This window comes from Scyliorhinus torazame, chromosome 10 (genome assembly GCF_047496885.1).
Source record: "Scyliorhinus torazame isolate Kashiwa2021f chromosome 10, sScyTor2.1, whole genome shotgun sequence".
In the NCBI taxonomy this organism is placed as follows: domain Eukaryota; kingdom Metazoa; phylum Chordata; class Chondrichthyes; order Carcharhiniformes; family Scyliorhinidae; genus Scyliorhinus; species Scyliorhinus torazame.
This window is the reverse complement of record NC_092716.1, coordinates 6,465,130-6,492,049: the sequence shown is the minus strand read 5'-3', so window position 1 is coordinate 6,492,049 and position 26,920 is coordinate 6,465,130. Positions and strand designations below refer to the sequence as shown.

The window sequence follows — 26,920 nt, the reverse complement described above, 5'->3', positions numbered from 1 at the left end:
CCCCATCTCCCCTCCCCCATCACATCTCCCACCCCCCATCCCATCTCCCACCCCATCCCCCCTCCCCCTCCCTCCCCAACCCCCCTCCCCCTCCCACCCCATCCCCCCTCCCCCTCCCACCCCATCCCCCCTCCCACCCCATCCCCCCTCCCCCTCCCACCCCATCCCCCCTCCCCCTCCCACCCCATCCCCCCTCCCCCTCCCACCCCATCCCCCCTCCCCCTCCCACCCCATCCCCCCTCCCCCTCCCACCCCATCCCCCCTCCCCATCCCATCTCCCACCCCATCCCATCTCCCACCCAACCCCATCTCCCACCCCATCCCATCTCCCCATCCCCATCCCATCTCCCCATCCCATCTCCCCATTCCCATCTCCCCATTCCCATCCCATTTCCCACTCCCCATCCCATCTCCCACCCCCCATCCCATCTCCCACCCCCCATCCCATCTCCCACCCCCCATCCCATCTCCCACCCCCCATCCCATCTCCCACCCCATCTCCCCTCCCCCATCCCATCTCCCACCCCATCTCCCCTCCCCCATCCCATCTCCCACCCCCATCCCATCTCCCACCCCCCATCCCATCTCCCACCCCATCTCCCCTCCCCCATCCCATCTCCCTCCCCCATCCCATCTCCCACCCCATCTCCCCTCCCCCACCCCATCTCCCTCCCCCATCCCATCTCCCACCCCCATCCCATCTCCCACCCCCATCCCATCTCCCACCCCCCATCCCATCTCCCATCCCATCTCCCACCCCATCTCCCATCCCATCTCCCACCCCATCTCCCACCCCATCTCCCACCCCCCCATCCCATCTCCCACCCCCCCATCCCATCTCCCACCCCATCTCCCACCCCCCCATCCCATCTCCCATCCCATCTCCCACCCCACCCCATCTCCCCTCCCCATCCCATCTCCCCTCCCCCTTCCCCACCCCAACTCCCCCTTTCCCACCCCTCCGCCCCATCCCCCCATCTCCCCTTCCCCACCCCAACACCCCCTTTCCCACCCCTCCGTCCCATCCCTCTCCCCCTTCCCTCCTGCTCATTCCCCTCCACGCCTCCCACCTTCACTCCACTCCTCCTTCCTCCCCTCCATTCCTCCCATCTCCCTCCCCTTCTCCTGCCTTCTGTCCTCTCCTCCTGCCTCCCCTCCCCTCCTCCTGCCTCCCTTGCCCTCCTACCTCCCTTCCCCTCCTCCTACCTCCCTTCCCCTCCTCCTACCTCCCTTCCCCTCCTCCTACCTCCTACCTCCCCCTCCTCCTACCTCCCCCTCCTCCTGCCTCCCTTCCCCTCCTCCTGCCTCCCTTCCCCTCCTCCTGCCTCCCGTCCCCTCCTCCTGCCTCCCTTCCCCTCCTCCTGCCTCCCTTCCCCTCCTCCTGCCTCCCTTCCCCTCCTCCTGCCTCCCTTCCCCTCCACCTGCCTCCCTTCCCCTCCACCTGCCTCCCTTCCCCTCCACCTGCCTCCCTTCCCCTCCACCTGCCTCCCTTCCCCTCCACCTGCCTCCCTTCCCCTCCACCTGCCTCCCCTCCTCTCCTCCTGCCTCCCCTCCTCTCCTCCTGCCTCCCCTCCTCTCCTCTCGCCTCCCTCCTCCCAGCTCCCTCCTCTCACCCTGCCTCCCCTCCCCTCGCCTCCTCCTCCCACCTCTCTCCTCCTACCTCCCTCCTCCCAGCCCCCTCCTCCCACCCCCCTCCTCCCACCCCCCCTCCCACCCCCCTCCCACCCCCCCTCCCACCCCCCCTCCCACCCCCCCTCCCACCCCCCCTCCCACCCCCCCTCCCACCCCCCCTCCCACCCCCCTCCTCCCACCTCCTCCCACCCCCCTCCTCCCACCCCCCTCCTCCAGCCTCTCCTCCCACCTGCCCTCCTCCCACCTCCCCTCCTCTCCTCCCTCCTCCCCTCTTCCCTCCTCCTGCCCTCCTCCCCACTTCCTGCCCTCCTCCCGTCTTCCCTCCCTCCTCCCCTCTTCCCTGCTCCCCTCCTCCCGCCTCCCCCTCCTCCCGCCTCCCCTCCTCCCGCCTCCCCCTCCCCTCCTCCCGCCTCCCCCTCCCCTCCTCCCGCCTCCCCCTCCCCTCCTCCCGCCTCCCCCTCCCCTCCTCCCGCCTCCCCCTCCCCTCCTCCCGCCTCCCCCTCCCCTCCTCCCGCCTCCCCCTCCCCTCCTCCCGCCTCCCCCTCCCCTCCTCCCGCCTCCCCCTCCCCTCCTCCCGCCTCCCCTCCTCCCGCCTCCCCCTCCCCTCCTCCCGCCTCCCCCCCCCCTCCTCCCGCCTCCCCCCCCTCCTCCCACCCCCCCTCCTCCCACCCCCCCTCCTCCCACCCCCCCTCCTCCCACCCCCCTCCTCCCGACTCCCCTCCTCCCGACTCCCCTCCTCCCGACTCCCCTCCTCCCGACTCCCCTCCTCCCGACTCCCCTCCTCCCGACTCCCCTCCTCCCGCCTCCCCTCCTCCCGCCTCCCCTCCTCCCGCCTCCCTCCTCCCGCCTCCCCTCCTCCCGCCTCCCTCCTCCCGCCTCCCTCCTCCCGCCTCCCCTCCTCCCGCCTCCCCTCCTCCCGCCTCCCCTCCTCCCGCCTCCCCTCCTCCCGCCTCCCCTCCTCCCGCCTCCCCTCCTCCCATCTCCCCTCCCCCACCTCCCCATCTCCCACCTCCCCTCCCCCGCCTCTCTCCTCCTCCCCCGCCTCTCTCCTCCTCCCCGCCTCTCTCCTCCTCCCGCCTCCCCTCCTCCCACCCCCCCCTCCTCCAGCCTCTCCTCCCGCCTGCCCTCCTCCCACCTCCCCTCCTCCTCCTCCTCTACCTCCTCTCCTCCCACCTCCCCTCCTCCCGCCTCTCTCCGACCTCCCCTCCTCCCGCCTCCCCTCCTCCCGCCTCCCCTCCTCCCGTCCTCCCCTCTCCCCTTCTCCCCTCTCCCCTCCTCCCGCCTCCCCTCCTCCCGCCTCCCCTCCTCCCGCCTCCCCTCCTCCCGCCTCCCCTCCTCCCGCCTCCCCTCCTCCCGCCTCCCCTCCTCCCGCCTCCCCTCCTCCCGCCTCCCCTCCTCCCGCCTCCCCTCCTCCCGCCTCCCCTCCTCCCGCCCTCCCGCCTCCCCTCCTCCCGCCTCCCCTCCTCCCGCCTCCCCTCCTCCCGCCTCCCCTCCTCCCGCCTCCCCTCCTCCCGCCTCCCCTCCTCCCGCCTCCCCTCCTCCCACCTCCCCTCCTCCCGCCTCCTCCCGCCTCCTCCCCACCCCGCCGCCTCCTCCCCACCCCGCCGCCTCCTCCCCACCCCGCCGCCTCCCCTCCTCCCGCCTCCCCTCTGCCCTCCTCCCCTCCTCCCACCTTCCCTCCTCTCGCCTCCTCGCAGCTCCCCTTCTCCCACCTTCCCGTCTCCCCTCCCCCTCTGTCGGGCAAACCAGCAATGAGACCAGGCAATGTGCTGTGGTGCAACATGCAGCAAATTGCACGTATACGGGCCATGTGACCTCCCATTGCTCCTATTTCATCTGCTTTCCTGTCTCATTGTGCTTGCTGTTTTATTTTTAACTGAGCGCCAGAGCTTTTACAGAAATCTCATGATTTGCCCTCTCGTTGCAGAGACGATGATGATATTAACGACGTTACCTCAATGGCAGGAGTTAATCTGAGTGAGGAAAGTGCCAACATTTTGGCAACCAACTCCAGTTTGGTTGGAACACGCATTCGCTCATGTAAAGATGATCCCTTTCTGTCCAGCAGCACTCTGCACAAACGCGTCCTCGAAATAGGTAAGTGGGATCACTATCACCATTGGGTTTCAGCTCATTTAGACCAACTCTTGCGTTTAACCACCCAAACAATTACACATCAAAACATAAACAAAATTCCATTGCCCTTGGATCAGACAAGGATCAGCATCACAGAACTGTTGGGCAAAAATGACAGCTTTATGTTGACTGCCATCCACGAGATGAATTGTCTTCCTGTTGATTCTATTTAATAAAGAGGAAGTAATGGAATGGTTCTTTGCACTTCAATTCACCAGGCGTGGAGGAGATGCATCTGAGGATACTGAACAAAGTAAGAGTGGAAATTGTGGAGGCACTGACCATAATCTTCTAATCTTCCTTAGATAAAGGGGTTGGTGGTCCCAGGTTCGAGATCGGCTCTGGGTCACTGTCCGTGTGGAGTTTGCACATTCTCCCCGTGTCTGCGTGGGTTTCACCCCCACAACCCAAAAAGATGTGCAGGGTAGGTGGATTGGCCACGCTGAATTACCCCTTAATTGGGAAAAATGAATTGGGTGCTCTAAATTTATTTAAAAGAAATGATTGGTTTGGTGCCAGAGGCTGGAGAATAGCAAATGTTCAAAAAAGGTGTGAGAATCAATCCAGCAAGTTCAGGCCAGTCAGTTCAACCTTGCTGGTGGGACAGCTTTTCAAAGCGGAAACTTGTAACGAAATTAACCGTCACTCGCACAAATGTGGATTAGGCAGATCGTGTTCAACTAATTTGCTTGAAATTTTAAATTAAGTAACAAAGAATGTTGATGAGGGCAATGTGGCTAATGTTGTGTACATTGATCTGCAAGATGTTTGATAAAATGCTGCACAATTGAGTTATCAGGAAAGATGAAACTCATGGGATACAAAGGGTAGTGGAAACGTGGATGCAAAGGCTGATCGAGTGGCAGGAAATAGTGATTAGTGGGGAACTATTTCCGTACTAGAGGAACCTGGGTTCCTCCAGGAATCAGTACTAGGATTGCTTTTCTCGATCTATCTTAAAGACAAGCACACCACTGCTGCCTCACGGCGCCGAGTGCCCGGGTTCGATCCCGGCCCCGGGTCACTGTCCGTGTGGTGTTTGCACCTTCTCCCCGTGTCTGCTTCGGTCTCACCCCCACAACCCAAAAAAAGATATGCTGGATAGGTGGGTTGGCCATGCTAAATTGGCCCTTAATTCGAAAAAAAATTAATTGGGTACTCTAAATTATAAAAGAAATGATGTGGAGATGCCGGCGTTGGACTGGGATGAGCACAGTAAGAAGTCTTACAACACCAGGTTAAAGTCCAACAGGTTTGTTTCAAATCACTAGCTTTCGGAGCACTGCTCCTTCCTCAGGTGAATGAAGAGGTAGGTTCCAGAAACACACATATAGACAAAGTCAAAGATGCAAGATGATACGGAACTTGGCTATAAATTTCTGCTCCCCACACATGAGTATGGCCTCAACCCGGACCTTGGATTATTGTTGCATTACATTGACCCCCCACCATCTGGCCTGGGCTTACAAAATCCTACCAACTGTCCTGGCTTGAGACAATTCACACCTCTTTAACCTGTGATTATCCCTCTGTCCAGTTGCTCCGTCAGGACCTTTAAGACTTAATTATCTGCAAAGACTCGCATTCAAAGTATTGTCTTGCATCTTTGACTTTGACTATATATGTGTTTCTGGAACCCACCTCCTCATTCACCTGAGGAAGGAGCAGTGCTCCAAAAGCTAATGATTCAAAACATACCTGTTGGACTTTAACCTGGTGTTGGAAGACTTCTTACAATGAAAAAGACCGACGCACAGGGCGCAATTTCAAATTTTGCAAATGACACCGCACTTGGAAGTCTTGTGAACTGTGTGGAAAATAGTGACAGACTTCAAGCGGGCACAGGCTTGTGGATGAGTGGACTGATGGCCGATAGTATTTTGTGGCGCGATGTGTGAATTTGAATTGGTACATTTTGGTGGAATGGGCAGAGACGATATAAAACCAGGGAGACAATTCTGAAGGGGGTACAGGAGCAGAGAGGCCTGAGGAGATACGTGCATAAATCATTGTAGGTGACGGGCCAGGTTGAGAAAGGCAGAGGGATTCTGGACTTTATAAATAGAGGCATGGAATACAAAACAAGGAAGTTACAGGGAACCTGAGTTACCTTCAGTTCGAGTAATGTGTACAATACTGGGCACCACACTTCAGGAAGAATGTAGAGACAAAAGAACAAAGAACAAAGAAATGTACAGCACAGGAACAGGCCCTTCGGCCCTCCAAGCCCGTGCCGACCATGCTGCCCGACTAAACTACAATCTTCTACACTTCCTGGGTCCGTATCCCTCTATTCCCATCCTATTCATGTATTTGTCAAGATGCCCCTTAAATGTCACTATCGTCCCTGCTTCCACCACCTCCTCCGGTAGCGAGTTCCAGGCACCCACTACCCTCTGCGTAAAAAACTTGCCTCGTACATCTCCTCTAAACCTTGCCCCTCTCACCTTAAACCTATGCCCCCTAGTAATTGACCCCTCTACCCTGGGGAAAAGCCTCTGACTATCCACCCTGTCTATGCCCCTCATTATTTTGTATACCTCTATCAGGTCTCCCCTCAACCTCCTTCGTTCCAGTGAGAACAAACCGAGTTTATTCAACCGCTCCTCATAGCTAATGCCCTCCATACCAGGCAACATTCTGGTAAATCTCTTCTGCACCCTCTCTAAAGCCTCCACATCCTTCTGGTAGTGTGGCGACCAGAATTGAACACTATACTCCAAGTGTGGCCTAACTAAGGTTCTATACAGCTGCAACATGACTTGCCAATTCTTATACTCAATGCCCCGGCCAATGAAGGCAAGCATGCCGTATGCCTTCTTGACTACCTTCTCCACCTGTGTTGCCCCTTTCAGTGACCTGTGGACCTGTACTCCTAGATCTCTTTGACTTTCAATACTCTTGAGGGTTCTACCATTCACCGTATATTCCCTACCTGCATTAGACCTTCCAAAATGCATTACCTCACATTTGTCCGGATTAAACTCCATCTGCCATCTCTCCGCCCAAGTCTCCAAACAATCTAAATCCTGCTGTATCCTCAGACAGTCCTCATCGCTATCCGCAATTCCACCATTAGAGATGGCACAGAAAGGATTTAAAGAATGATTTCAGGGATGAAGAAGGTCTGTGGATCGATTGGGGAAACTCTGATTGATCTGCTTAGAGAAGTGAAGGTCGGACAGAAATTTGATTGAGGTGTTCAAAATCATGAGTGGTATGAACAGAGGAGGCGAAAGGAAAGGATCAAGAACCAGAGGAGAGGACACCGATGTAAACCAAAGATGACAAGGGGAGAAACTTTTAACATGCAACGTGTCGCTAGGATCTGGAATGCAATTACTGGGAGTGTGGCGGAGGCAGATTCAGTTGTGACTCCCAAAACAGAATTTGGTAAATATCTGAAGAAACAATTGCTGGGCCACGTGGAAGGGACAGGGGAGCTGAGTTGCTCTTGCAGTGAGCTGTCTGGGCTGAATGGCTTCATTCTGTGTTGTAACCAATCGATGATTTTAACTAAAACATTGCCTCGATGGCTTTGCTCCCCCACTGCTAAGATCATTCAATAACATTAGCCTTGTCAGTTTCAGTATTGAATCTGGCTGATCAGTTCCGACCTCCGATTGGATTACCTCCACCAGTAAATTATCAATGGGAGCGAGGACAGAAATTGAGGGTCCGGGGGAAGAGACGGCACTTGGTCTGTTTAATGCACACTGCACCTGACCTGAGTGATGGGAACGTGCAGAGGCAGCTTTATAAATACAGCTTATTGGAGGTATTTTCAAATGTATACAGAAACATAAGACACCAAGAGCCATAAAATATGAACCTTGATGTTGTAATATATGTAACAATATAATAATATAACATAGCAAACCCTACACATATACAGTCTTGCCTACCCCCCCCCCCCCCCCCGTAAATTTTTATTCAGTATAATCCTCGACCCCTCCCCCCCCCGTCACCCCCCAAAAAAGACGAGACCTTCCTCCCTCCTCCTGCTGATGTTTTAGTGCATTTTGAAGAAATGGATGAACAGATCCCACCTCATGGAGAATCCCTCATTCATACCTCTAAGGGCAAACTTAATGTTTTCAAAGTGGAGGAATTTGCATTGAAAGGTAAGAGCGAACATGGCATGTGTCGCGAAGGTCGGCCGGCGTGGGTCGCAAAGGTCGGCTGGCGTGGGTGTTGAAGGTCGGCTGGCGAGGGTCGTGAAAGTTGTCCGGTTGCAAAAAGTGGGTCCCTGGAAAAAGAAGTTTGAAAAACACTGCCCTGGAGGAGCAGAGAGACATCGCTAATGGCTCGATCGGAAGGGCGAAGGACAATGGAGAGAGCGGACATCTCTGCCTCGTCTCACACTGCAAAGTAAAGTACTTAGAGCTGACTCCATTAGTCAGGATGCTCGCCGTCAGGGCCTTGTATAATAATCTGACCTGATCTATAAACCTCTGCCCAAACCCAAACCGTTCCAGTACATCAAGTAAGTACGGCCATTCCACCCGGTCAAACACCTCCTGCGCATCCACAGACACGACCACTTCCACCTCTTTCCCCACTGTAGGTGTCATGATCACACCCAATAGCCTCCACATTTGTCGATAGCTGCCTGCCCTTAACAAACCCCACCTGGTTTTCCCCAATCACATCCGGCACACAACCTTCTATTCATGCCTCCAGAACTTTTGCCACAGGTTTCGCATCAACAGTCAATCGCGAGACTGGTCGGTCTGACCCACACTGTTTGGTGTCTTTGTCCTTCTTTACGATGAGCGTGATAGACGCCTGTGACAACGTCGGGAGGGGCTCACCCATTTCCAGCGCTTTGTTATACATCTGCAGCACCAAGGGACCCAACAGCAACCCAAATCACTCGTAGAATTTGGCAGGAAATCCATCTGGGCATGGGGCTTTCCCGGACTGCATCGACCCCACTCACTCCGTCACCTCTCGCAACCCCTCTGGGGCCCCCAGCCCTGGCACTCTTGTTTGTTCTACCCTCGGAAACCCCAACCAAGCCAGAGAACATCATCTTCCCTCATCCTCCGGTGGAGGTTCCGACTGGTATAATTTCTGGTGAAAGGCCTCAAAGATTCCATTAATCCCCGCCGGTTCTGTTACTACCTCCCTTGTCCCTCAACCTGCCGATGTCCTTCGCCGCCACCCCGTTTCCTCAGTTGGTGATCAAGCATCCTGCTGGCTTTCTCCATGTATTATTTGTCACCTCTCTAGCTTTACATTGTTGCCTGACCGCCTTTTCGGTGCAGACCCGACCAACCTCCATCTGCAGCCTCCGTGGTTCGTTGAGCAGAGCCTCCTCGGGAACTCCGGGTATTTTCCGTCAACTGTCAAACTGTCACCTGTCAAAATTGCCTCCATCAGCCTTGACTACTCTGCTCGCTCCGCCATCACACTCTGTGCATCGACCGCGATGAACTCTCCCCTAATCACCATTTTCAGTGCCTGCTACACCAGACCGTCAGAGACCTCACCCGTGTCGTTCTGGTCCACAGAATTTCTACCCTCTACCCTCTCACAAATCCCTTTATCTGGGGCCTCTGGGTGGGGTCTCTCTCTCTGCGCGTAGATGCCTCCATTTATTTTGTAGCAATGCTCCCTAGGATTCGAGCCTTTGCTCCACCCCCTTCACACCCACCCAAAGCGGATCCGTTACCCTGGCGAGCTCCTCCCAGGTTTCAATCCTCTGTTTTTTGAACTGGAGTGTAAGAAAGTTAACCAGTTGGTTGGTCGACCACAGGGAGCCCGTCGTCATCGCGCCTTCAACCGCTCTCGCAAAGACCTACTAGTCTGCTTGCTGCCGCTTTTTCTTTGAGCTCATCTTGGTGGGTGAGCAATGGACGTACCGCGATGAAAACCTCTTGGTTTTCGGTGTTTTATCCTCCTTCGTTTGGCCACCTAATCGTGTGTATTTGGGTCAAATAGAGCTAAGGTGCACGAGAGCCACCAAATACGACACTGTCTACAACATAGTCGCCACCGGAGGTCAGAGGCAGCTTTACGCTGTATCTAATCCATGCTGTATCTACCATGGGAATGTTGGATAGGGCCAGTATGGAGGCAACTTCACACTGTGTCTGAAAGTGGAAAGTAATTGTAGTCCCAGAGGACCAGAGGCTACTCTCCCCTTTTGTGAGAGAGCTGACTGGTGGTGATTTAACCTGAGGGTCACCACACCTCAGGCGAGGGGCAAAGTTAAGAAGATGGTACGAGAATTCAACCTGCGTTGTTGGTGTAACTCCGCATCACTAACCAGCCGCCAACTGGCCCCCAACACTATCTAACCCCGCGCTGTACCTGTCCTGGGAGTGTTTGATGGGGACAGTGTAGAGGGAGCTTTACTCTGTATCTAACCCCGTGCTGTACCTGTCCTGGGAGTGTTTGATGGGGACAGTGTAGAGGGAACTTTACTCTGTATCTAACCCCGTGCTGTACCTGTCCTGGGAGTGTTTGATGGGGACAATGTAGAGGGAGCTTTACTCTGTATCTAACCCCGTGCTGTACCTGTCCTGGGAGTGTTTGATGGGGACAGTGTAGAGGGAGCTTTACTCTGTATCTAACTCCGTGTTGTACCTGTCCTGGGAGTGTTTGATGGGGACAGTGTCGAGGGAGCTTTACTCTGTATCTAACCCCGTGCTGTACCTGTCCTGGGAGTGTTTGATGGGGACAGTGTAGAGGGAGCTTTACTCTGTATCTAACCCCGTGTTGTACCTGTCCTGGGAGTGTTTGATGGGGACAGTGTAGAGAGAGCTTTACTCTGTATCTAACCCCGTGCTGTACCTGTCCTGGGAGTGTTTGATGGGGACAGTGTAGAGGGAGCATTACTCTGTATCTAACCCCGTGTTGTACCTGTCCTGGGAGTGTTTGATGGGGACAGTGTCGAGGGAGCTTTACTCTGTATCTAACCCCGTGCTGTATCTGTCCTGGGAGTGTTTGATGGGAACAGTGTAGAGGGAGCTTTACTCTGTATCTAACCCCGTGCTGTACCTGTCCTGGGAGTGTTTGATGGGGACAGTGTCGAGGGAGCTTTACTCTGTATCTAACCCCGTGCTGTACCTGTCCTGGGAGTGTTTGATGGGGACAGTGTAGAGGGAGCTTTACTCTGTATCTAACCCCGTGCTGTACCTGTCCTGGGAGTGTTTGATAGGGACAGTGTAGAGGGAACTTTACTCTGTATCTAACCCCGTGCTGTACCTGTCCTGGGAGTGTTTGATGGGGACAATGTAGAGGGAGCTTTACTCTGTATCTAACCCCGTGCTGTACCTGTCCTGGGAGTGTTTGATGGGGACAGTGTAGAGGGAGCTTTACTCTGTATCTAACCCCGTTTTGTACCTGTCCTGGGAGTGTTTGATGGGGACAGTGTAGAGAGAGCTTTACTCTGTATCTAACCCCGTGCTGTACCTGTCCTGGGAGTGTTTGGTGGGGACAGTGTAGAGGGAGCTTTACTCTGTACCTAACCCCGTGCTGTATCTGTCCTGGGAGTGTTTGATGGGGACAGTGTCGAGGGAGCTTTACTCTGTATCGAACCCTGTGCTGGGACTGTTCAATATTGGATTGTGTTCTATCTATGAGTGCATATCTGAAATAACTGGCATCCATTTCTCAGCAATGGAATCCTTGAGTAAAAACATCACCTAAAAAAAGGGTTAATATAAAAGTTGAGCAAGAATAAGTGTACTCTTCAAGTAAATCATGTTTTCCTCAGGCTATGTATTTTAATCTTCAGATGACTTACTACAAATACAGCTATAATTTGCCTGCTAAAATGTTATTTTAGCGTCAAGTGTAATGTTCCTTTAATTTACCTCACTCTATACCTGCGGTACAAATGCTTTTTAATTTTATTTTGATCTAATTAAGGTGTTTGAACCCGTTGGTGGGTGGAAACAGTGTTCACTAACAACCAGACACGAGACTGTTAGTTCTGTCATTGTTTTCTCCAGCGTAGGTCAGAATGTGGAACGCGTCCCTGGGAACTCTGTTGGTGGTATTGCTCTGTCACATTTCACATGAATGATGAGGACAGCCCAGCACTGGCCCCCCGCCACCTCACTGAACCTTGCACTGGAACATAGGACTTCGGAGCAGAAGTAGGTCATTTGGCTCTTGAGCCTGCTCCACCTTTCGTTCAGGTCATGATGTGATTGTGGACTTTCCTGTCTGTCCTCAATAACCGTGACTCCCTGGTCTGTCAAATATCTCTCCAACTCAGCCTGAAACAAACCCAATGTCTCTGTCTCCACTACTTTCTGGGGAAGATAATTCCACAGACTCTGAGAAACAAATGCTCCTCATCTCCATCTTAAAAGGGAGACCTCTTATTTTTAAACAGTCTCCTAGTTCTAGTCTCCCCATAAGAGGAATCATCTTGCTGTTATCCACCCTGTTAAGTTCACTCAGGATTCTACCTGTTTCAATATGATCACCTCTCATTCTTCACAACTTCAAAAATTATTGGCCCATCCTATTCAATCTTTCTTCATAAGACAAGTTCTTCATCCAGGAATCAGTCAAGTGAACCTTCCCTGAATTGCTGCTAATGCAATGATATCCTTTTTTGAATATGGAGGATAAAACTGTACACAGTATTCCAGAAGTGGTCTCACCAAGGTCCTCTGTAGCTGCAACAAAACTCCTCTACTTTTTATATTCCATTCCATTTGCTAAACTAATCACTTGCTGTGTTTGCATCCTAACTTTTCATGTACTGGGACACCCAGATCCTTCCACCACCAGGTTTTCCAATCTTTCTTCCCATTTAAATAATTTTCTGCTTTTCTTTTCTATTCGTCCAAAGTGGCAAATTCACACTTTCCCACGTTAAACTCCAGCTGCCAATTTTTTGCCCACTCACTTAACCTGTCTATATCCCTTTGAAGACTCTCTACCTGTTCTTGAATCCCTGGTGCAATTGGCAAATTTAGTGACCATGCATTCAGTCCCCTCATCCAAGTTATTGATATAGATTGTAAATGGTTGAGGCCCCATGCCTGATTCCTGTGGCACTCCACTGGCTACAGCTTGCCAGCCCAACAATGACCGTTGGAAATCCACAAGTACACCACATCAACATGTTCCCCTTTATTCATGTTGCTAGTTACTTCCTCAAAAATCCCCTTGGAAAACACTGTTTCCGTTTCACAAAAGCATGTTGGCTCTGCCTGACCCCATTATGATTTTTTAAGTATCCTGTTAAATCTGCTTCAGAAAGGATTGGTGGTGGCCATAATGTAACTGGTTGTACACAGGGTGGCTCCTGCTTGGAGGCATTGTTTGTACCTTTTTACCTGGTATTCGGGGGAATTTGGCTGAAAGGTTGTGAGGAGAGTGGAGGGTGATTAGTTCTACCCCGAACTGGCAGGTCTATGGGGTATCAATCTCGATTAAAGTCAGTATGAGCCTTGGCCCAAGAGTTGGAGTAGACTTGTGGTGCAGCACAAGCTGGAAAAATAGCGGAGGGGGAAGGATTACTATCGACAGTGAAACTGCCAATGGAGCAGTTGATGAGCTTCATCAAAGAGGAATTTTGGCAGCAGCGGAAACCGATGCAGGGAGACTGGTCGAAGGCGATTGAGGGGCAGTCGCACCACTTCACCGGACATTGGATCGGGTGGAGAAGAGCTTGGAGGCTCAAAGGGGTGATGATCCAAGAGATGGAGAGGGTGGTGTGCGACCAAAGTGACCAGATTGTGTCACTGGAAGGGGAGATGTGTGCAAGAGGCTGCATGCGAGGATGGAAGAGTAAGAGAACAGGTCTCGGCGGTAGAATCTTCGCATTGTGGGTCTGCTGGAAGGAGTAGAAGGAACGAGTGTATGTCACGAGGATGCTTTGGAAGTTGGTGGAGGAGAAGGTTCTCGACAAGACCCACAGATACCACAGGTCCTCGAGGTAGAAGCCAAGAGCAGGGGAGCTGCCGCGGGAGGTGATTGTGCGTATGCACAAGTTCAAGGACAAGGAAAAGATCTTGAGGTGGGCCAGGGCGAGCCGGGATTGCAGTTGGGAAGAAAACCAAATCCGGATATACCAGAACATTGGTGCCAACCTGGCAAAGAGACGTGCGGGGTTCAACAAGGCGAAGGCAGCGTTGTGCAGGTGCAGGGTTTGGTTTCGGCTACTATGCCCGGCCAAACTTTAGTTAAATTTTGAGGGTCAAGAATTTTACTTTGCGACGGAGGAGGAGATGAATTACTTCATTCAGAAGCATGGGCTGGAAGAGGGATGCTGGTGGCTGCTCTAATTTTTCACTTTTTCACATTTTCTGTTTTGCCTGTTGAAGAAATTGGTACTTGGTTTGCTGGTTGCACCTCTCTCTATCAGATTGAAATGACTGTTTTATTTTTATGTGGGGTCTTTCGGTTTTTGAATGTTTAATTGTATTGCACCCCTTTTACATTATTTGTACAATTCATGATGGGTCGTGTGTATGCGGGGCAGTGGCGAGTTTGGGCATTGTACTGTGGGGGCTATTTTGGCATGTTGCTTTTTCGCTATTATGGGTAGGGGGCACTGTGACATGCGACATGGTTGATCTGGAGGACAGCCTTGGGCATGGACAGAGGGAGTGGCCATCTTGGTTGGGCCCGGTTTGGAAAGGGGAAGGGGGGATGGACGAAGTGCGAGTTAGGTGACGATAGGGGATCCTAGGGGAGAGGGGAAGCTGCCGATTGAGAATTGGCAATAGCACTTCAGCTTCCGTTGAGTGGTTGTGGACTGTGAGGGAGAACAAAGAGCATCTGGTGTCGTTGTATGCCGATGGCCTATTGCTGTTCATGATGGACCCTCTGGAAAGCATGGGAATTATGGATTTGTTGGGGAAATTTGGGGCCTTCTCCAGGTACAAATTGAATGCCAGGAAAAGTGAGATTTTCCCAGATGGGGTGGGGGGGTTGGGGGATGGATAAATGGGATGTCTAGGCGATGGCGGGAAGAAGGGTTAGTGCGGGTCAGGGACATAGTTGTTGAGGGCAAATTTGCGGATCTGGAGGAACTGCGGGCGAAGTTTGAACAATCAAGGGGGTGTGAGTTTAGGTATTGGCAGGTGCAGGACTTTGCGTGCAAGGAACTGCCTTTGTTTCCCAAGGTAGTGGAATATACACTGTCGGAGAAGCTGTTACTCCCGGATGTGTGGGGGAAACGAAGGAGAGCGGATATCGATTTGTGGTTGGGAGAGAAGGACATGGTCTTAATCAAGAGGATCAAGCGAAGGTGGGAGGAGGAGTTGGGGAGGAAAGTAGGTTGGGGACTTTGGAGTGAAGTAATGCGTCGTGTCAACTCGACGCCCTCCTACGCAAGGATGAACCTTACACAATTTAAGGTTGTGCACAGGGTCTTCATGACTTTTAATCTGCAGCGAGAGAACCATAGAGCATCTGAGAACCTGGAAATGCAAGTGATTTTTATTTATTTTTATTACCTTTTCAAATTGTGTGTTGGGGGGGGGAGAGAAACTGAAGTGACATCACCGTAAAGCTGTAACCTGATTGGCTGGTTGGGAAGCTACACTAAATTAAAAAAATTAAGCATTGTTATACTAATTAAACATAATTACTTAATTATAATTTAGAGGGGTATCTAAGCTAGAGATCTGAGCGTACTCTATTTAGCTTTCACATTTATAGTAGAAATCTAGTGCTAGGAACCAGATAGTTAACAGTAACTTTTTTTAAACTTTTAAATTTAATTTACTAATTAATTAACGCAATGTCAATTAGAGGGGTGCAGTGCTCTGACTGTGAGATGTGGCAGGTTTGGGAGGCTTCCAGCGTCCTGGGGTTTTCATCTGCAGAAAGTGCACCCAACTGGAGCTCCTCACAGACCGCATGGTTCGGTTGGAGCAGCAGTTGGATGCACTTAGGAGCATGCAGGTGGTGGAAAGCGTCATAGATCGCAGTTATATAAATGTGGTCACACCCAAGGTGCAGGCAGAGAAATGGGTGACCACCAGAAAGGTCAGGCAATCAGTGCAGGAATCCCATGTGGTTGTCCCCCTCTCGAACAGGTATACCCCTTTGGATACTGTCGGGGGGAAACAGCAGCAGCCAGAGCAGTGGCACCACAGCTGGCTCTGATGTTCAGAAGGGAGGTCAAAGCGCAGAAGAGCAATAGTAATAGGGGACTCTATAGTCAGGGGCACAGATAGGTGTTTCTGTGGACGTGAAAGAGACTCCAGGATGGTATGTTGCGTGCCAGGGTCAGGATGTCTCTGAACGGGTAGCGGGCATCCTGAAGGGGGAGGGCAAACCGGCAGAGGTCGTTGTATATATTGGTACTAACGACATAGGCAGGAAGGGGCATGAGGTCCTGCAGCAGGAGTTCAGGGAGCGAGGCAGAAAGTTAAAAGACAGGACCTCTAGGGTTGTAATCTCGGGATTACTCCCTGTGCCACGTGCCAGTGAGGCTAGAAATACGAACATAGAGCAGCTAAACATGTGGCTAAACAGCTGTTGTAGGAGGGAGTGTTTCCGTTATCTGGACCACTGGGAGCTCTTCCGGGGCAGGTGTGACCTATATAAGAAGGACGGGTTGCATCTAAACTGGAGAGGCATAAATATCCTGGCCGCGAGGTTTGCTAGTGTCACACAGAAGGGTTTAAACTAGTATGGCAGGGGGGTGGGCACGGGAGCAATAGGTCAGAAGGTGAGAGCATTGAGGTAGATCTAGGGAATAGGGCCAGTATAGCTCTGAGGCAGAGCAGACAGGGAGAAGTTGCTGAACACAGCAGGTCTGGTGGCCTGAAGTGCATATGCTTTAATGCAAGAAGTATTACGGGTAAGGCAGGTGAACTTAGAGCTTGGATTAGTACTTGGAACTATGATGTTGTTGCCATGACAGAGACCTGTTTGAGGGAAGGGCAGGATTGGCAGCTAAACGTTCCAGGATTTAGATGTTTCAGGCGGGATAGAGGGGGATGTAAAAGGGGTGGTGGAGTTGCGCTCTTGGTTAGGGAGAATATCACAGCTGTACTACGGGAGGACACCTCAGAGGACAGTGAGGCGATATGGGTAGAGATCAGGAATAAGAAGGGTGCAGTCACAATGTTGGGGGTTTACTACAGGCCTCCCAACAGTCAGCGGGAGATAGAGGAGCAGATAGGTAGACAGATTTTGGAAAAGAGTAAAAACAACAGGGTTGTTGTGATGGGAGACTTCAACTTCCCCGATATTGACTGGGAGTCACTTAGTGCCAGGGGCTTAGACGGGGCAGAGTTCGTAAGGAGCATCCAGGAGGGCTTCTTAAAACAATATGTAGACAGTTCAACTAGGGAAGGGGCTGTACTGGACCTGGTATTGGGGAATGAGCCCGGCCAGGTGGTAGAAGTTTCAGTAGGGGAGCATTTCAGGAACAGTGACCACAATTCAGTAAGTTTTAAAGTGCTGGTGGATAAGGATAAGAGTGGTCCTAGGGTGAATGTGCTAACTGGGGGAAGGCTAATTATAACAATATTAGGCGGGAACTGAAGAACCTAGATTGGGGGCGGATGTTTGAGGGTAAATCAACATCTGACATGTGGGAGGCTTTCAAGTGTCAGTTGAAAGGAATTCAGGACCGGCATGTTGCTGTGAGGAAGAAGGATAAATACGGCAATTTTCGGGAATCTTGGATAACAAGAGATATTGTAGGCCTCGTCCTAAAGAAAAAGGAGGCATTTGTCAGGGCTGAAAGGCTGGGAACAGACAAAGCCTGTGTGGAATATAAGGAAAGTAGGAAGGAACTTAAGCAAGGAGCCAGGAGGACTAGAAGGGGTCATGAAAAGTCATTGGCAAATAGGGTTAAGGAAAATCCCAAGGCTTTTTACACGTACATAAAAAGCAAGAGGGTAGCCAGGGAAAGGGTTGGCCCACTGAAGGATAGGCAAGGGAATCTATGTGTGGAGCCAGAGGAAATGGGCGAGGTACTAAATGAATACTTTGCATCAGTATTCACCAAAGAGAAGGAATTGGTGGATGTTGAGTCTGGATAAGGGTGTGTAGATAGCCTGGGTCACATTGAGATCCAAAAAGACGAGGTGTTGGGCATCTTGAAAAATATTAAAGTAGGTAAGTCCCCAGGGCCTGATGGGACCTACCCCAGAATACTGAAGGAGGGTAGAGAGGAAATTGCTGAGGCCTTGACGGAATCTTTGGATCCTCCCTGTCTTCAGGTGATGTCCCAGAGGACTGGAGAATAGCCAATGAGGTTCCTTTGTTTAAGAATGGTAGCAAAGATAATCCAGGGAACTACAGGCCGGTGAGCCTTACGTCAGTGGTAGGGAAATCACTGGAGAGAATTCTTCGAGACAGGATCTACTCCCATTTGGAAGCAAATGGACGTATTAGTGAGAGGCAGCATGGTTTTGTGAAGGGGAGGTCGTGTCTCACTAACTTGATAGAGTTTTTCAAAGAGGTCACAAAGTTGATTGATGCAGGTAGGGCAGTGGATGTTGTCTATATGGACTTCAGTAAGGCCTTTGACAAGGTCCCTCATGGTAGACTAGTACAAAAGGTGATGTCACACGGCATCAGGGTTGAGCTGGCAAGATGGATACAGAACTGGCTAGGTCATGGGAGGCAGAGAGTAGCAATGGAAGGATGCTTTTCTAATTGGAAGGCTGTGACTAGTGGTGTTCCGCAGGGATCAGTGCTGGGACCTTTGCTCTTTGTAGTATATATAAATGATTTGGAGGAAAATGTAACTGGTCTGATTAGTAAGTTTTTAGATGACAAAAGGTTGGTGGAATTGCGGATAGCGATGAGGACTGTCAGAGGACACAGCAGGATATAGATTGTTTGGAGACTTGGGCGGAGAGATGGCAGATGGAGTTTAATCCGGACAAATGTGAGGTCATGCATTTTGGAAGGTCTAATACAGGTAGGGAATATACAGTGAATGGTAGCACCCTCAAGAGTATTGAAAGTCAGAGAGATCTAGGTGTACAGGTCCACAGGTCACTGAAAGGGGCAACACAGATGGAGAAGGTAGTCAAGAAGGTATATGGCATGCTTGCCTTCATTGGCCGGGCCATTGTGTATAAGAATTGGCAAGTCATGTTGCAGCTGTATCGAACCTTAGTTAGGCCACACTTGGAGTATAGTGTTCAATTCTGGTCGCCACACTACCAGAAGGATGTGGCGGCTTTAGAGAGGGTGCAGAAGAGATTTACCAGAATGTTGCCTGGTATGGAGGGCATTAGCTATGAGGAGAGGTTTAATAAACTCGGTTTGTTCTCACTGGGACGACGGAGGTTGAGCGGCGACCTGATAGAGGTCTACAAAATTATCAGGGGCATGGACAGAGTGGATAGTCAGAGGCTTTTCCCCAGGGTAGAGGGGTCAATTACTAGGGGGCATAGGTTTAAGGTGAGAGGGGCAAGGTTTAGAGTAGATGTTCGAGGCAAGTTTTGTACACCGAGGGTAGTGGATGCCTGGAACTCGCTACCGGAGGAGGTGGTGGAAGCAGGGACGATAGTGACATTTAAGGGGCATCTTGACAAATACATGAATAGGATGGGAATAGAGGGATACGGACCCAGGAAGTGTAGAAGATTGTAGTTTAGTCGGGCAGCATGGTCGGCACGAGCTTGGAGGGCTGAAGGGCCTGTTTCTGTGCTGTACTTTTCTTTGTTGTTTTGTTCTTTGACTCGGCCCCGGATGAGTGGATTTTCCCAGGGAGTGGCGGGCGAATGCGAGAGATGTGGGAGGGGGCCGGCAAACCATGCTCATATCTTCTGGGGTTGTGCAGAATTGGAGAGCTTTTGGGAGGTGGTGTTTGGAAGTCTGCCGAGGATTGTGGGTGTCAAGACGACGCCGGACCTGATGGTGGCGATCTTTGGGGTTGGGGGACCTGTACAAGTTTCTCAGGTTGGAGAACAAGTTTGCCCTGAGGGTGTCGGAGGAGGGGCTTGTGGCACTCTGGAGGCTGTTTATGTCTATATTTGAGGAACTTTTGTTGTTTGAGGGGGGGGGGGGGCGGGGGGGGGCGGGATGTGGAATAAAAGAGGAAAAAATGTGGTGTTGAAGCTATGGTGAAGTATGTTTGGAATAAAATATTAATTAAAAAGAATCGATTCTAGCAATTTCACTATGACAGTTGTTAGGCTAACTGGCCTATAATGTAGTAGTTATATTTGTTATTTTCCAATCTTCTGGGGTCACTCGGTTCTTGCCAGCCTTTGGATCTGCTAGTTTCCCAGTACCCTTGGCCGAGTAATGGGGATTGTTTTCAGTTCCTCCTCCCTTACACTTCTCTATTTGAGGGACCAGAGCCTCGAGATGAAATGCCAGATCAACTGAACAACCAGTTAACAGGTTAAAATAGTGAGTGGGGAAAGGGTAAGATTATCTAAAAACAGAGGATAACAATTCAGTTTGTAAAATATGACAAACAGACTAACAGCATATACAAATGAAAATGAATAACACAACATAGATGACATAGAACTCCAAGAATGCAGAATGCCATTCACCCCTCAAGTCTGCAGTCAGCCTCACAAAGAACAGTTCACTGAAGCCCACTCCGCATCCTATTCTTTTAACCCGGTGCATTGATCATGGTCAAGCCACCTAACCTGAACACCTTGGACACTAAGGGGCAATTTAGTGTGACCAATCCACTTTAGCACAGTGGAACCACCCTTCGGCAATGGCACCACTCAGTTCTGCTATGATTAACGCTCCGATAATAAAAGAAAGACGACGGATAATAAGCACACGGCATATCTACCGTGACTGAGATAAGATAATACGAGTCCCTGGAACACTCGAGGAGAAGAAGAAGGCATTTAATCGGCGCTCACAGAATAACAACTCCATTCAACAGGATAAAAGATAACAATTTCAGGCAACAACACCAACACCATGATAGGGAAAGAGTTCGGATTAGAGCCTGAGTTAGTCTGAGCTGCAAATTATTACTCCAATCCTTGCCCTTCAAGGATTTAGCACATAGAACATACAGTGCAGAAGGAGGCCATTCGGCCCATCGAGTCTGCACCGACCCACTTAAGCCCTCACTTCCACCCTATCCCTGTAACCCAATAACCTCATCTAACCTCTTTGGTCACTTAGGACAATTTATCATGGCCAATTCACCTAACCTGCTCGTCTTTGGGCTGTGGGAAGAAACCGGAGCACCGGAGGAAACCCACGCAGCCACAGGGAAAACGCGCAGACTCCGCACAGACAGTGACCCAGCGGGGAATCGAACCTGGGATCCTGGCGCTGTGAAGCCACAGTGCTATCCACTTGTGCTACCATGCTGCCCGTAAATATAACAGGTCTTTTTCAAATTGGCAGGCAGTGACTAATGGGGTGCCGTCGGGATAGGTACTAGGACCCCAGCTATTCACAATATATATTAATGATTTAGATGAGGGAACAAAATGTAACATCTCCAAATGTGCAGATGACACAAAGCTAGATGGGAGGGTGAGTTATGAGGAGGATGCAGAGATCTTTCAGTGGGATTTGGACAAGTTGAGTGAGTGGACAAATGAATGGCAAATGCAGTATAATGTGGATAAATGTGAGGTTATCCACTTTGGTAGCAAAAACAGATAATTTGAATGGCCATAAATTAGGGGAAGGGAAAGTGCACCGAGACCTGGGTGTCCTCATACACCAATCTCTGAAGGTAAGCATGCAGGTACAGCAGGTGGTGAAGAAGGCAAATGGTATATTGGCCCTCATAGTGAGAGGATTCGAGTACAGGAGCAGGGATGCCTTACTGCAATTGTACAGGGCCTTGCTAAGCCCACATCTGGAATATTGTGTGCAGTTTTGGTCTCCTTATATAAGGAAAGATATTTTTGCTCGAGAGGGAGAGCAGCAAAGGTTTACCAGACTGATTCCTGGGATGGCGGGACTGACGTATGGGGAGAGATTGAATCGGTTAGGATTGTGTTCGCTGGAATTCAGAAGAATGACGGTGGTGGATCTCATAGAAACTTATAAAATTCTGCCTCACGGCGCCGAGGACCCGGGTTCGATCCCGGCCCCGAGTCACTGTCCGTGTGGAGTTTGCACATTCTCCCCGTGTCTATGTGGGACTCACCCCCACAACCCCAAAGATGTGCAGGGTAGGTCGACTGGTCGCACTAAATTGTCCCTTAATTGGAAAATTTAAAAGAAAGTACTGAATGACGGAGCAGGCTCGAAGGGCCGAATGGCCTCTGCTGCTCCTATTTTCTATGTTTCCTTGTTTTCCGTTATTAATTTCCCTGACAAACTCTCCAGAGGACTCACCCACTTTAGTTACTCTTTTTCTATTTAAATATTGTAGACACTCATAGTATCGGTATTTATACTTTTGCTAGTTTTCTCCCTTATTAGAATTGTTTCCTCTTTGTTATTTTTTCACCTTTCTTTGCTGGTTCTTTCAATCTGTCCAGTCTTCTAACCGACCACTGACATTTGCAGAATTACACAGCGTTTTTTTCAATTTGGTGCTATCTTTAACTTCCGTATTTAGCCATTGATGATGCATCCTCCTTCGAGCTTTTTCCCTCACTGGCATAAATCCTTGTTTTAGAGTTATTAAATATCTGCTTAAAATTCTGCTACTGCATCTCTGCTGCCCTACCTTTTTTTATTCTACTTTCCCATCTTATTTTAACTATCTCTGACTTCATATCCTTATAATGACCTTTATTTACGTTTAAAACCTTGGTCTCTGACCCACATTTGTGACCTTCAAACTGAATGTGAAATTTTCTGATTGCAGTTGCCTGGGGGTCCTTTACGACGATTTGTTACATTTCTTGTCCCACATTCAGTATTGGATGAACAGAAATTTCTTCCAATTGAATATTGGGAAGACCAAAGTCAATAGGCGCGATTTTACGGCAGCTTCACGCTTGAGCAAGAGCGCGACGCGGCCGTCGGATTGCGGGAGAAGCCAAAATCAGGAACTGGACCGGGCGCTGATCGGTTTGCGATCTACCAGCCTCCCCGAACAGGCGCCGGAATGTGGCGACTAGGGGCTTTTCACAGGAACTTCATTTGAAGCCTACTTGTGACAATCAGTGATTTCCATTTCATTTCAGAACCGGCCTGCTCCTGTTCTTGTGACAAGAAACCTTAATCACTACTTAAAGCCACTGTCCATACAATTAACGGGAGCGAGCTTCTGTCTAACAGCCGCCTGTGATCTAACCGCCTCCCGAGCAAGTGGTCACGTGGGCACCTTTTTCAAAATGTGAAGCTGGCGGAATGGCTGTAGTGGGGATCCGAGGAGGTGAGTAGCCATCTTCGTGCCCAGGGGCACTGGGATTGCTGCCCGAGTGCTCGGAGTTGGGGGGGGGGGGGGGGGCGGTCTTAGCGCCGACGGGTCCGCCATGCCACCCCTTGGATCGAGTGCACCCACAACAGCAGCAACCCCAGCCCCTGCCTGTCTGTCCCACCGACCACCCTTTAGTCCCACTGACCTTGGAGGCCCCTGTTGCTATTGCTAAAAGGAAACTGACAATCCTAATGAAGTGAGCACTTCACAACCCCCAAGTGGATTCCCGTGGATAGACGCCATGTAGCATGTGGGAGTTATTGCCTGTCATCCCAATCAGACTGTGAGGCCTGGACACTGCAGGAAGCAACACCACAGACGCACCAGCCGACATCCGAACACCCAGGGCTTGGGCCTCAGCACCGGGGGGGTCTACTGTGCCCTCCACAACCTGACGCAGCATCAGGGCGGCGTGCTGAAGGTGGAGGGGGAGGAAAATGCAGCCAGCTCTGAGGAGGAGGACGAGGAGGAACTGGACCTAGAGGAGCTGGAGGGCGAGCCTGGGGAGGACCCGCAGGGCCAGCCAGAGGATGGAGGCCAGGTGACAGCGGCAGGCCATGGAGGCCATCATCCTCTCCCACTTCACATAGGACCTGGCATCGTCCCAAACCCCCATCCCCACAACGCCCACCTTCTCTCTACCCCCCCCACACCCCACCACCACTTGTTTCACCCCTTCCAGGGTCTGTGTGAACCCAAGGTGTCAGTGCTGTTAACAGTGGGTCCATGGCAGGGGGCGATGAAAAGCCGCTGAGAGCTGGTGCTCCTCAATCTATGCCATAGTCTGACTTCTGCCTGTCGGCTGAGTGTGTGTCCACACCCATCACTGCACATGGTATGCCTGGGAGTGGGGGGGCTCCTATGGGCAGCACGGTAGCATAGCGGTTAGCACAATTGCTTCACAGCTCCAGGGTCCCGGGTTCGATTCCCGGCTTGGGGCACTATCTGTGTGGAGTCTGCACGTTCTCCCCGTGTGTGCGTGGGTTCCCTCCGGGTGCTCTGGTTTCCTCCCACAGTCCAAAGATGTGCAGGTTAGGTGGATTGGCCATGCTAAATTGCCCTTGGTGTGAAGTGGGTTTACTGGGTTACGGGGATAGGGTGAAGGTGTGGTCTTGGGTAGGGTGCTCTTTCCAAGGGCTGGTGCAGACTTGATGGGCCAAATGGCCTCCTTCAGCACTAAATTCTATAAAATCCTATGCCCGGGGGCTGGCCAGGGGATTGGTGGTCGACCCGTGTTGTGGAAGAAAGTGCCAGAGGTGTTATATTTCTCAGGTGCAACATTTTTTAATGCAGTACATGTGACCCCAACAGCCCCAATCTCCCAAGGGTGCTGCCCCCTCTTCCTCACACCTCCCAACCCCTCTCCCCACCCCTGATGACCGCCTTCGCCATTCCGTAGGCTGGCTCCAGGTTGGCACCCAGCGCCCTCTTCACCCGGTTGGTGCCCATAGGGCTCTGGAGGTCACCTCAAGATAGAGGGGCAGCTGGACTGAGCCCCAGCTGCCCTGCGCGATCTGGCTCTGCCAGGCCTGGCAGCTCAGCAATGTCTGCAGCATGGTGGCGACACACTCAGCAATGCTCCTCAGTGACTGGGACATGCTCTGGAGCGCCTTGGCAATGCCCACCTGCAACTGGGACATGTTCCACAGTGCCACATGAAGGTCCGCGTGGGACTGGGACATGTCCCCCAGCGAGTTGGACATGCTGTTGAGGTGTTCAACCATGGCTGTCACTGACTGAGCCACGCCTTGGATACCTCCACTCATGCGCTGAGATCGTGCACCAGGCTCTCCACTGAGATTGCTACCCTAGCATTGTTGGCCTCGGTGCCAGGCATTGCCGAAGCTATTGCCTGCGCCCGTAGCCTCTGGGACTCCTCCAATTGGCTGCAGTCCCGCTGGAGTGCCGCTACATCCTCCTCTGAATCTCACGGCTCCTGGTAAACCTCGGCCCGAGGCTCAGCACCTGACTGGGACCCAGCTGAGTCCTCGGATCCAGCAGACCTCCGACTGCTGTCTCGGTGCCAAGGGGCCGGTGCCAACCCACCGGTGCGGCCCGGTGGAGGTCATTGATCTTCTTATGGCACTGGGTGCCGGTCCTCATCATGCTACTCCTCGAGCTGACGGCCGTTGCCACCTCTGCCCAGGCGACATTAACTCTGTGGCTGACCCTCCGAACCCCTCGGGGAACAGGGCATCCCGCCAGGACTTGACCGTGTCCAACAATCTGGCTCGGTCGACATCCTCCAATCTTGATTTGGTGGTCTCGGTGGCACGGTTGTGTGCTGTGTGGTGTTTGCTCTGTGGGATCAGTTTATGTGCTGCTTCCCCTTGTTGGCGGGGAGCTGGCGGGCATGATCACGGGGAATCAGCCGGCGGGACCATCATTTGCAGCGTGAAGCCTTGTTACGTGGACCAATTAATGTTTGATACAGGTGATGTGTGAACTGGGTCGAGCGTCGGGAAGGTCGTGGCAGTTCCCGCTCTCTGCTACACTTTGAAACTTTTCCATTAAGTTGCGTCCAATGTCTTCAGCCCCTGCGCAATCTCCTTTCCTCGGCCACCATAAGACCATAAGACATAGGAGCGGAAGTAAGGCCATTTGGCCCATCGAGTTCACTCCACCATTCAATCATGGCTGATTTCAACTCCATTTACCCGCTCTCTCTCCATAGCCCTTAATTCCTCGAGAAATCAAGAATTTATCAACTTCTGTCTTAAAGACACTCAACGTCCCGGCCTCCACCGCTCTCTGTGGCAATGAATTCCACAGACCCACCACTCTCTGGCTGAAGAAATTTCTCCTCATCTCTGTTCTAAAGTGACTCCCTTTTATTCTAAGGCTGGCCCCCGGGTCCTAGTCTCCCCTGCTAATGGAAACAACTTCCCTACATCCACCCTATCTAAGCCATTCATTATCTTGTAAGTTTCTATTAGATCTCCCCTCAACCTCCTAAACTCCAATGAATATAATCCCAGGATCCTCAGAAGTTCATCATATGTTAGGCCTACCATTCCTGGGATCATCCGTGTGAATCTCCGCTGGACCCGCTCCAGTGCCAGTATGTCCTTCCTGAGGTGTGGGGCCCAAAATTGCTCACAGTATTCTAAATGGGGCCTAACTAATGCTTTATAAAGCTTCAGAAGTACAAAGAACAAAGAACAAAGAAATGTACAGCACAGGAACAGGCCCTTCGGCCCTCCAAGCCCGTGCCGACCATGTTGCCCGACTAAACTACAATCTTCTACACTTCCTGGGTCCGTATCCCTCTGTTCCCATCCTATTCATGTATTTGTCAAGATGCCCCTTAAATGTCACTATCGTCCCTGCTTCCACCACCTCCTCCGGTAGCGAGTTCCAGGCACCCACTACCCTCTGCGTAAAAAAACTTTTTACATCCCTGCTTTTATATTCCAAGCCTCTTGAGATGAATGACAACATTGCATTTGCTTTCTTAATTACGGACTCAACCTGCAAGTTTACCTTTAGAGAATCCTGGACTAGGACTCCCAAGTCCCTTTGCACTTCAGCAGTATGAATTTTGTCACCGTTTAGAAAATAGTCCATGCCTCTATTCTTTTTTCCAAAGTGCAAGACCTCGCACTTGCCCACGTTGAATTTCATCAGCCATTTCTTGGACCACTCTCCTAAACTGTCTAAATCTTTCTGCAGCCTCCCCACCTCCTCCATACTACCTGCCCCTCCACCTATCTTTGTATCATCGGCAAACTTAGCCAGAATGCCCCCAGTCCCGTCATCTAGATCGTTAATATATAAAGAGAACAGCTGTGGCCCGAACACTGAACCCTGCGGGACACCACTCGTCACCGGTTGCCCTTTCGAAAAAGAACCTTTTATCCCAATCTCTGCCTTCTG

General features: G+C 51.6%; 1 protein-coding gene across 1 annotated transcript in view; it reads left to right on the top strand.

Annotated features, from left to right (window-relative positions):
- The window catches only part of LOC140430325 (transcription initiation factor TFIID subunit 4-like), a 510,261-nt gene that overhangs the window by 140,792 nt on the left and 342,549 nt on the right, over positions 1–26,920 (top strand). The window contains exon 11 of the mRNA XM_072517772.1: positions 3,560–3,729. Coding sequence (XP_072373873.1) covers positions 3,560–3,729 — 170 coding nt within the window. The remainder of the gene's footprint in view (positions 1–3,559; positions 3,730–26,920) is intronic.